The sequence below is a fragment of the Chiloscyllium punctatum genome, chromosome 48 (genome assembly GCF_047496795.1).
Source record: "Chiloscyllium punctatum isolate Juve2018m chromosome 48, sChiPun1.3, whole genome shotgun sequence".
Taxonomy (NCBI): Eukaryota; Metazoa; Chordata; class Chondrichthyes; order Orectolobiformes; family Hemiscylliidae; genus Chiloscyllium; species Chiloscyllium punctatum.
In genome coordinates, this window is record NC_092786.1 from 39,113,232 (window position 1) to 39,125,481 (window position 12,250).

At 41.4% G+C, this 12,250-nt stretch overlaps 1 protein-coding gene across 8 annotated transcripts in view; it reads left to right on the top strand.

Moving 5' to 3' along the window:
• The window catches only part of tcf12 (transcription factor 12), a 342,285-nt gene that overhangs the window by 80,552 nt on the left and 249,483 nt on the right, over window positions 1–12,250 (top strand). For 5 of the 8 annotated variants that reach the window (XM_072565001.1, XM_072565000.1, XM_072565005.1 and 2 more), the window contains one exon: window positions 694–764. The exons of the other annotated variants lie outside the window; for them this stretch is intronic. In XM_072565001.1, coding sequence (XP_072421102.1) covers window positions 694–764 — 71 coding nt within the window. The remainder of the gene's footprint in view (window positions 1–693; window positions 765–12,250) is intronic. 8 annotated transcript variants of the gene reach the window in all.

Genomic DNA, 12,250 nt, shown 5'->3' on the forward strand with positions numbered 1-12,250 from the left:
CAGGCATAAGGTTTTAACGTTTGCTTAATCGATGTATGTCAAGTAATGGCAAATATTCGTCTTGTCTTTGTGTGCTTATATTTTAATTTGTGTCGCCTGATATCTGTTCCTTGTTTTCATGCTTAATTGTAGGTGATAACTTTCACATGTGATAAAAGACATCAAACAGATGTAAATGAAAATGGGAGATGAGGGTTTTCTTCATACCTGACTAGCTTAAATGTCTTGGGATAAAATGTTAATTTTAGTTCCGACTTCTTTTTTTTTCATGTTGATTTAATGAAACTTGGCAAAACTGTGTGAATCAGCTGATTGTTGTGACCATTTAGGTCAGTAATTTGCTTACTTTTGAAAACCATGTCAGTTGGTAAAGATCCTAGTTGATAGAATTTGAAAATTGATTGAATGAGTCTTATGAAGTGAAGCCCGAAAATTCAGGGAAAAAATGGAAAATAACTTAATTAGTAATATATGGCAATGTTTCATTCTATAAATTTTGAAGAAAATTGTCTAGTGGTTAGTGCTAACTTGTGTCTTAAATATTTTCAACAATCTAGTAGTGATATCTTACCTAATTCAGAGCTTTAAAGAAGGAAAAACTTGTTGGTGTGTGGATGTAATAACAAACAACTGAAGTGATAAACACCTTGAGACTTGTATTCATCACAGTAATAAGACATTTTCTTTTGATAGTCATGGAAGAACGGGCAGGTACAACTTGGGGATCAGGCGATCAAGCAAGTCCATCATATGAATCATCAAGGGTAAGTCTGCCTCATGCCTCACATTGAAATGAATAATTCCTGCACCAAGTTCTCTTGGAAAAGAATGTTGTGTATTGCGTTTAGATTTTCATACTGCTTTCAGCTGTTAAAATCAAGGTAACCTTTGGGTTTTTGTCATGCTTCCACAATCTCCAACTATTGTGATTCTTTGACACCAACCATGCAAGCACAATACCTAGAAGTTCAGCTATGTTATGTGGTGGGTAACTTGTTTCTCACTCCCAACACCCTGTCTCTGAACCACAAGGCTCAAGGAGAGGTCTGATTCAGTAAAACTTTCCAGGACAACAACGGCTTAATTGGCATCCTTGTAACAACACCGTTGGTGTATTTACATACAAATGACATCGGTTACAGAACAAAGAACAAAACAAATTTGCAGACCAGGAACAGGCCCTTCAGCCCTCCAAGCCTGAGCTGATCCACATGTACTGGCTAAACCTGTTGGTCAATTCCTAAGCATCTGTATCCCTCTGCTCCCCACCTACTCGTGCATTTGTCCAGACGCATTTTAAATGAATCTACCGTGCCTGCCTCGACCACTTCTGCTGGCAACACGTTCCAAACGCCCACCACCCTCTGTGTGAAGTACTTGCCGCGTGTATCCCCCTTAAACTTTCCACCTTTCAACTTGAAAGCATGACCTCTCATTATTGAATCCTTCATCCTGGGAAAAAGCTTGTCTCTATCCATCCTGTCTATACCCTTCATGATTTTGTAAACCTCAATCAGGTCCCCCCTCAATCTCCTTTTTTCTAATGAAAATAAACCTAACTTACTCAACCTCACTTCGTAGCTAGCTCCTTCCATACCAGGCAACATCCTCGTAAAGCTTCTCTGCACCCTCTCCAAAGTGTCCACATCCTTTCGGTAATGTGGAGACCAGATCTGTTCACAGTATTCTAAATGCAGCCAAACCAATGTCTTGTACAAGTTTAATATGACTTGCCCGCTCTTATACTCAATACCCCGTCCGATGAAGGCAAGCATACTATATGCCTTCTTGACCACTCTATCCACCTGTGCAGCAACCTTCAGGGTACAATGGACCTGCACTCCCAGATCTCTCTGCCCGTCAACATTTCTCAAGGCTCTTCCATTCATTGTATAATTCGCTCTAGAATTAGCCTTGCCCAAATGCATCACCTCACATTTTTCTGGATTGAAAACCATCTGCCACTCTTCTGCCCAATTCTCCAGTCTATCTATATCCTCCTGTATTCTCTGACAGTCCATTTTATGCTTTCTGCTACTCCACCAAACTTGTTGATCATACCAACAATGCCCTCTTCCAGATCACTTGTGTATATTACCAACAACAGTAACCCCAACACTGACCCCTGTGGAACACCACTGGTCACCTTTCTCCATTTTGAGAAACTTCCTTCAATAACTACTGTCTCCTGTTGCACAACCAGTTCTTTATCCACCTAGCTGGAACACTCTGCACAGCATGTGACTTCATTTTCCTCATTAGTCTACCATGGGGAACCTTATCAAACGTCTTACTAAAGTCCATGTATATGCTATCAACAGCCCTTCCTTCATCTATCAACTTGGTTACTTCCTCGACAAACTCTTAAGTTGGTAAGGCACGATCTCCCCTACACAAAACCATGTTGCCTATCATTGATAAGCCCATTCTTTTCTAAATATAAATTGGTCTATCCCTCAGTACCCTCTCCAGCAACTTCCCCACCACCGACGTCAGGCTCACTGATCTGTAGTTTCCTGGAATATCCCGGCTACCTTGTACAGAGGCATGACATGAGCAACCTTCTAATCCTCTGGCACTTCACCTTAATTTAAGGATGCCACAGAGATATGTCAGGGCCCCAGCTATTTCCTCTCTTGCTTCCCTCACCAACTTGGGATAGATCTCATCCGGTCCTGGGGATTTGTCCACCTTAACCTTGAGCCTACCCAATACATCTTCTCTACTTATGCCAGCGTGATCCAGACTAATCAGACTTCTATCTCTATTCTCAACATTCATCATATTCCTCTCCTCAGTGAACACTGATGCAAAGTAATCATTCAGGTTCGACACACAGCCTTCCTTCATTATACTTTCGTGGACCAGTCCTTTCTCTAGTTACCTGCTCGCTGCTTATATAAGAAGAAAATGTTTTGGCATTCTCCTTAATTCTGCTTGCTAAAGCTATTTCATGACCCCTTTTAGCCCGCTTGAGTCCTCGTTTAAAAGTTGTCCTCGTCTTCCGAGATTCCTCCAGGGTCCGTTCTGTTCTTAGCTGCCAAGACCTTTTATGTACGCTTCCCTTTTCCTCTTGGCGAGTCGTACAATTTCTCCTGTCATCCACAGTTCACGAATCTTGCCCTTCCTATCCCTTGCCTTCAATGGGACATGCCTATCCTGCGCTCTCTTTAATTTATCTTTGAAAGCCTCCCACATCCCAAATGTAGACTTCCCTTCAATAGTTGTGCCCAATCCACGTTTGAGCTCCTGCCTAATTTAGATATAATTGGCCTTGGCCCAGTTTAGTACTCTTCCCTTAGGACCACTCTCTTCTTTATCTACGAGTATTCTAAAACTTACAGAATTGTGGATGCTGTTCCCAAAGAAATCCCCCTCCGCAACTTCTACCACCTGTCCTGGCTCGTTCCCCAGTACCAGATCCAATATGGCCCCTTCCCTCGGACTATTGACATACTGCTCTAGAAAACTCTCTTGGATGCATCTTACAAATTCTACCCCATCCAGACCTCTGACATTTAAGTGTATCCCAGTCAACATTGGGAAAATTAAAATCTCGCATCACCACTACCCTATTGCCTCTACATCTTTCCATAATCTATTTATCTATTTGTTCTTCTACCTCACGTTCACTGTTGGGAGGCCTGCAATACAGCCTCAACAATGTAACTACACCCTTCTTATTTCTCAGCTCCATCCATAATGCCTCACTACCCAAGACCTCCATAGTATCCTGCTTTAGCACAGTCGTGATATCTTCCCTGACCAGCAATGCAACTCCACCTCGCCTTTTACTTCCCTCCCTGTCCTGTCTGAAGTGTCTATATCCTGGAACATTTAGCATTTCAGGCCACCAGCTTTTTTTTTGCGCTCATCAGCTCTCTGCCTACTCTTCCCCTTGGTAATGCAATCTTCATAATTCTTAGTCTTCAGTCTCCACTACTACTACTACTACTACTACTACTACTACTTGTTTTCTCTTCTGATTCCCAGTCTCCTGCCACATTAGTTTAAGGCTGATTGTTCACCACCAGTACTCAAGGGCAGTTAAGAATGGGCAACAAATACTGCTTTATTTTTCGAGCAGCATGCCACATGTGAACTTTTAAAAAAAAAAATTAAAAGTTTTTTTTTCAAAAGATAGCCAGCATATGGCAGGGGCAGCCTTATTGTGATGCCTGGCAATTTGGATATAGACATTTAATTGCATGCCTAACTGAAGCATGGTCTTGTCAAGCCATTACTTTATAATGTAAATTTTTAGAATTTCAAATAAAGTTTATAAAATCATGAGGGGCTTGGATAGGGCAAGGGGACAAGGTCTTTTCCCTGGGATGGGAATTCAGACCTGAGGGCATAGGTTTTGGGTGAGAGGGGGAAGATTTAAAAGGTACCTAAGAGGCATCATTTTCACACAGAGGGTGGTGCATGTATGGAATGAGCTGCCAGAGGAAGGTGATGGAGGCTGGTACAAATGCAACATTTCAAAGGCATTTGGATGGGTACATGAATAGGAAGGGTTTAGAGGGACATGAGCCAAGTGCTGGCAAATGGAGCTGGATTAATTTAGGATATCTGGTCGCCATGGACGGGTCGGACCGAAGGGCCTGTTTCCGTGCTGTACAGCTCGATTACTCTAAATCAGAAGTGTGGGGACATACACTGGCAACGTGAAAATAAGTTATTCATTTGTAAAGTAAATCTGCTTCACATAAGGATGCCATAATGTTTAAGCACTGATTTGATTTCAGAAGCTTTTGTGGGTTTTCTCCCTAAGTAGTAGCACGCACTTATTTTCCTATCTCTTCACACTCTTGCTACAAGTTAGCAATTCAAGCTGCATCCTCTTCTCTTGAATTTTCTTGTCGTTTAGTTTCCCTTGGGTTCACATCTGTGCTCTACAATACAGTTTCACGCAAGTTGCAACCTGCAGCAATTTTTTCAAGTGACTTCTCTGATGAGAAGACTAAGTTCACCCATCTTAGTAAAGTTGCTTGTTTGCGAGAACAGTATTGAATATCGGTTAAAGTCAATCCCATTATTTTGTTTGCCAGCAAAGCAACCATGAGCTGTACTACATTTTTGTTATCCATCCCTTAAGTTGAGCAAGGTTGTAATTTTGAACAGTAAAATGAAATCCCTAAACATTTAACTGCAGTCAGGTTTGTCAGAGTTTTCAAAAAATTCATAAAATACATTTTATCAAGTTATCCAACATTAGCGTTTCATAAGGAGGATATTGTGAAATAGTCACTGACTAGTGCTTAATACTAGATATGGTATACCTAATGGTCATATTTTGACAACTCTTAACATAATCTGGGTAAATTGCTTGAGCCACAGTATTCAGTAAAGTCGAATGCATTTGAAATCCTGAGTGACTTAAGTTGTCTAATGGATAATTTTGTGATGAACTGCAATCTTGATAGTGATTTGAATTCTTTAATTTGTGCTATATAAAATTCACCATTCTGCTTAGAAATTAAAATTAGTTTAGTTTAACATGGAGTCATACAGCATGGAAATAGACTGTTTATTTGGTCCAGTCAGTCCATGCTCAACATAATCCCAAATTAAACTAGTCCCATTTGCCTACTCCCAGACCATATCCCTCTATCCCTTGCTATTCATGTCCTTATCCAAGTTTCTTTTAAATGTTGTAATTGTGCCCACATCCACCCCTTCCTCAGGAAGTTCATTCCATGTGTGAATCACCCTGTCATGTGTTTATTGAATCTCTTTCCTCTCACTTTAAAATGTGTCCCCTAGTCTTGAAATTCCCCATCCCCCAAACTTCCACGAGCCCTATCTATTCCCCTCATGATTTTATAAATTTCAGTAAGATACATGGACTTGGGTATCATCTTTCAATCTGTTTACAGCTTACAAAGACCTAAACACACACACTAATTTTGTTTTGTGAAACATACTTATTTGGATGCATGTATTGAGGTCCACCATGTCGTCGTTGCAATCAAACATGTATTCATGCTCTGTTATGAAATTCTGGCACGTCTGTGTGGCATTTGTGCCCTTGGCTTGGGAAGCAGGCAGGCAAGTGGCAGGCTTCACCTGGTTTTTCAGGGACTTGTGGCTTCATTGTTGAATAAGTTTCTGCATCTTCAGTATGTAGCAGAGTGTTGTTCCATAGTTCTCTGTGTTGGATATGAAGTGCTATCCTCCCTTAGTAGAATGAAAAGAGCCTTGTTCTCATGATCGTTCACCCGTTGCCTCATGCGCAGTCATAGCTATTTGAACTTGGTGCAAGCATTTGGTAATTGTGGCTTGCATCACCATCATCCATGGCTACTTTTTCATGAACATGGCCTTTGAGTCAGTTGTGTTGCACATATCAGCAATGGCTTCAATAATCTGAAAGATCAGCTGCAGTTCGTAGTGAATTTTCAAGTTCCAAGTCACCACCCAATTCATTGACTGTGGTATAACAAGACATCAGCTGTCAAGGTCAGATACGTAAGGTCAGATTCCATCAGCATCACTTTGGAGTCTTTTCACAGCTTTAGCCAAACTTTCACAGGACAATTTTGATAACAAATAAAGGCTGGCCAAGGGCTTCAAGACTTTGTCAGTATTGATGATTTTTCATTGATACATCAATGCTTCAAATGCTGGAGATTATCCAGATGGTTGTGTTGGTGTTGCACTGAGGCTTCTTCGACTTTCTTATAACGAGAAGTGGCACAATCTGTGTTTGTGTACAGCAGTGATGTATTCTTTACTCTTGCTTTCCAACCTTACAAGTTGTACCTTTAAACTTAAAACAGGAATCTAGCAAAAGATAATAAAATATCTTTGTCTTTATTGAATCTCTCTCCTCTCTTCTTTAAAATCTGCCACTGAGTCTGAAGCCCCACTTCCTAGGGAAAAGACATTTACCATGAGCTCTATCTAGACCCCTCGTGATTTTATGATTTTGTATATATTCATGTTAGAAACATCGCTTGGTGAATATTTGCTCAGAATTTTGGATGAGGTCCACAATGTGCCATTGCTGCTGCAACCACTGTACCTTCCTAATTACTACGTGGCAGACGATGTATCATGTCTTGCATTGGTCTAGATTCAATAGTTACAGGTGAACGCTTTTTGGCCCAGCCTCTTTGCAAAACATAACTCCCTTGACTTGCAGGATAGGATCGGAGATGAGAACGTTCTCTAAGGGCTACGTTGAACCATGTAAGTAGAGCTTTTGAATGTCTGTGTAGGCGGACTTTGCTATACTTTTCCTTGTGGGAGAGAATGTCTGTTTGATGAATTTGCCTCGTGTTTCAGAATAGCTGACAAGCTTGATAGTGTCATCTCCCATTTTTTTTCATTGTCAGCTTGCCACTTGGGTCAACTTTGCCTTTATTCCAATCAGCATCACTTTGGAGTCTTTTCACCGCTTTAGCCAAACTTTCACAGGACAATTTTGATAACAAATAAAGGCTGGAAGGGCTTCAAGATTTTGTGCTCTTGTGTGGTCGTTTGCTGCTCTGATTGGTCAGCTCAGTCAGGCAAGCTTACACAATTTTGGCTAATCTGGAGTTTGAGAACTTGTTCAAAATTTTGAATCCTTATGGGCATCAGTCTGTTGGATTTGCTATTTTGCCAACATGACTGGGGAATGAATTTGATGCTATTGCTCGATCCAGAATGCTGTTTCTCAGTGCACACCTGTACACTGTGACCTGGTGCTTATTCAACACAGGCAGTTTCTTTGTTAACCTATGCATGGACACATGTTGGCTGAAGTGATTAGACTTGTACCTCTTTTTAAAAAAAAGCTTAGCATGTACTATGTAGTATAGTATTTATGAATTTGAAATTGCTTGAGTGGAGAATTCGGGCAAATGAGGCTGAAGGTGTTTTTGACAAATCTAGAAGAAGACAGGGTTGGTGTTGTAATAATAGTTGGATGAACCTCAGGAAGCTTTTAACACATGTTTTAGATGTGACTCATCCCATTGTAGATAGTTTCTATTCAACCTATTCAGAGATGTTATTACACCGCTCTGGAGCAGGTGGGACTTGAACCAGCACCTCCTAGTCTAGAGGTAGGAACAATATCATTGTGCCACAAGATCCTGAAAGAAAGCAGTTGTATAATAAACTATCCAAAGTCGAGCAACTGGATTTTTGAAGCAATGCCTGATGCAGGAAATTCAGAAACCTGAAGATGATGATTGTCATAGAATCCCTACAGTGTGGAAACAGGCCATTTGGCCTAACAAGTTCACACTGACCCTCCAAAGAGTAACCTGCCCAGACCTATTAGTCTACATTTTTTCTAACTAATGCACCTAACCTGCACATCCCTGAACACTATGGGAAATTTAGTATGACCAATTCACCGAACCTGCACATCTTAGATAGGAAACCCACACAGACATGGGAAGAATGTACAAACTCCACACACAGTCACCCAAATCAAATCTGGGTCCCTGGTGCTTTGAGGCAGCAGTGCTAACCACTGAGCCACTGCTAGTCACAAAAATGTTTAGTCAGGTTGTGGATTTATTTAATCGTACCAATGGTATTTGGATTACCTTTTATTAAAATGTTGTTTAGGTTCACTCAGAATCCAGAAGTGAAGTATCTTAGATAGTCACAGGTGCCAGAAGACTAGAAGTTGGCTGATGTGCCACTATTTAAGAAACATGGCAAGGAAAAGCCAGTAACTCTCGACTGGTGAGCCTGGCATCCGTGGGGGGGTGGGCAAGTTGCTGGCAGGAATCCTGAGGGGCAGGATTTTCATGTATTTGAGAATATGTTTGATGTATAGAAAATAGTGTCTCACTGACTTGATTGATGAAGGAATAGTAGTGGGCATTGTCAAATGCCTTGCTGAAATCCATACAGACACAGTTCCTTATGGTAGACCGGTTAGCAAGGTTTGATCACATGGAATCCAGGGAGAGCTAGCCATTTGAATACAGAACTGGCGTGAAGATAGAAGAAGGGTGGTAGTGGCGGAGTGTTGCTTTTCAGATTGGAGACCAGTGATACGCCACAAGGGTCGGTGCTGCGTCTGCTGCTTTTTGTCATGTACATAAATGATTTGGATGTGAACATAGGAGGTATAGTTAGTAAATTTGCAGATTACATCAAAATTAGAGCTGTAGTGGACAGCCAAAAATGTTACCTCAGAATATAAAAAGACCTCTATCAGATTGGCTGATGGATCAAAGAGAGCCGATGGCGTTTAATTTAGGTAAATGTGAAGTTGAACAAAGTGATCTTGGGGTGCAGGTTCATAGTTCCTTGAAAGTGGAGTTGCAGGTAGACAGGATAGTGAAGATGATGTTTGATGTGCTTCCTTTTATTGGTCAGTGCATTGATTAAAAAAAGGTTGGGAGGTTGTGTTGAGGCTGTACAGGACATTGGTTAGGTCACTTTTGAAATGCTGCATGCAGTTCTGGTCTTGTTGCTCTTGGAAGGATGTTGTGAAACTTGAAATAGTTCAAAAAAGATTTACAAGGATGTTGCCGGGGTTAAAGGGTTTGAGCCATAGAGAGTGGCTGAAAAGTCTGGGACTATTTTTACCTGGAGCATCGGAGGCTGAGGGGTGACCTTGACAGAGGTTTATAAAATCGTGAGAGGCGTGGATAGGGTAAAAAGACCAGGGATTTTCCCCAGGGTGGGTGAGTACAAAACTAGAGGGCATAGGTTTAAGGTGAGAGGGGAAAAATTTAAAAGGGACTGAAGAGGCAACGTTTTCAGAGGGAGGTGTGTGCATGGAATGAGCTCCCAAAGGAATTGGTAGAAGCTGGTACAATTACAACATTGAAAAGGCATCTGGATGGGTATATGAATAGGAAAGGTTTAGAGAGATATGGGCCAAATGCTGGCAAATGGGACTAAATTAATTTGGGATATCTGGTTGGCATGGACGAGTTGAACCGAAGGGTCTGTTTCCGTGTTGTATGTCTCTCAGAAAACGAAAATCAATTTTCCCTGCACTCTAGAACTTTACTTCTCAGAAGTAATATGTTATTAACCTTCATCCCATGTACAAGAAAAATCCAATTAATGTGCACACTTGAAATGTGTACTTAAAGTTCTATTCTTGAGTGACCCAACAACATGAAGTTACCTATATTTAATGACAGTGCCCCATCACTATTCCAGTTGTCTATTCAGATTTCAGCTAGTTGATACCATTCTTGCTCGATGAAAATGGAAAATATTGTCTGGTTGGGAAAATGGAATGGATTCCTTGAAGGAAGCAGGGAGTGGTGATAAAGTCTCTCCAGCATTTTGTTTTTGATTTCAGATTTCCAGCATCTGCAATATTTCAATTTTATATATCTATTAAGATATATCATGTTGCATTGTCATGAGAATCTGTTCGGAAGACGGAATGGAATCAGAAATATGTAAAAGGAGACAATTTAGGACCCTGTTCAAAAGAGCTACAATACACTGCAGCACTCATGACCTATGAAGGGAAGAAGAACATCTCTACAGTATTTGCCAAGAACGGATCTCCCCACAACTTCTGCAGATGCCTAACAGACAAACAACGCAACAATAAGTTGTCATGACCAACTCTCGAGCCACGCTACCTCACATAAAAAATGTCTCTGAACTGATAGCCATACTTCTCTGACCACTGGGATTCATGACAGTCCATAAACTGATGGCCACGCTCTGACAACAACTCAACAGGACAGAAGGGCCTGCACCCTTTATGTGCAAGACTAACGTAATTTATAGGATTCCATGCAAAGACTGCACGAAACACTATATAGGGCTATCAATCTGCATCCATAAACACCAACTAGTATTTAAGTGCCACAACCAACTATCCCTCGTAGCCCTACACACAGACGCCAAGGACCACAAATTCAACTGGGACAACACTACGATCACAGGACAAGTTAAACACAACAGCCAGAGAATTTCTAGAAGCATGGCACTCAGCCATGGACTCCGTCAACAAGCACGTTGACCTCAATCCAATATACCAGCCACTACGATGAACAACCGGAACCCAAAGCAGCTGAAACACAACCACATAAATTCCAGAAGAGACAGTACTATAGCACTTCACAGGAGTCTCCGAAGCACTGAAGATGTCACCTAGACAGGGGACGAAACATCTGCAAATCAACTTTGGCCTGGTGACTCGGTGGTTAGCACTGCTGCTTCAACGCCATGGTGCCAGATTTGATTCCAGCCTCGAGCGACTGTATGTGTGGAGTTTGCACATTCTCCCCATGTCTGAATGGGTTTCCTCCGGGTGCTCTGGTTTCCTCCCACAGTCCAAAGCTGTGCAATTCGGTGAATGGGCCATGCTAAATTGCCCATAGTGTAAGGTGCATCAGTTAGAGGGAGATAGGTCTGGGTAGGTGACTCTTCGGAGGGTCGAAGGACCTGTTTCCAGACTGTCGGCAATCTAATCTAATCTAATCAATTTCCCAACTCTGCGAACATACCCACAACCATGACAGCTGGCACCCGAGCTACAAATTTTTACACAAATCTTGAATAGTATTTTTATTTCTTTCAATCTAGTCTACTGTACTCTCTGCTCACAATGTGATCTCCTTTACTTTGGTGAGACCAAACTTGGACTTGGTTGTCTGCTTTGTGGAACCTCTTCCTTTTGTCCGTAGGAATAACTGTGACCTTCCAGTTACTTGTTGTTTCAATCAATCACTTTGCTCTCATCCAAACAATTTGGTCCATGGCCTATTCGTGTTCCACTGGTGCTTAAAAGCTACATGAACAGCTATATGCAGAAGCTTCAATTATTAACTTGCAAGTTATTTGCTTCTTAACCTTTTTAAGTGGCTGCCTGATCCCAGACCCAGCTTCAACTTTTGAGTTAGAGGCAAAGATATCATTTGTCGCCTGGTCCATCCCATTGGCAGTCATAGATAAACTATTAAGGTTTGTTTCTGTAGCATTTCCCATGTTGAGTACTCTGCCTCTTCAATTGTTACACAGAAGATCTCAGCTGATCTGACATGGCAAGGAGAGGCAGTGGCTTAGTGGTATTATTATTAGACTTAGTCCAGAAACTTGGCTCATATTCTGGGGAGCTGGGTTCAAATCCTGCCATGATAGATAGTGGAATTTGAATTCAATAAAGAATCAGGAATCAATGGTCTAATGATGACCATGAAACCATTGTTGATTGCTGAGAAAAACCCACTGCCTCATTAATGTCCTTTAGGAAAGGAAATCTGTTATCTTTATCTGGTTTGCCCTACATGTGATTCTAGATTCACAGCAGTGGTTG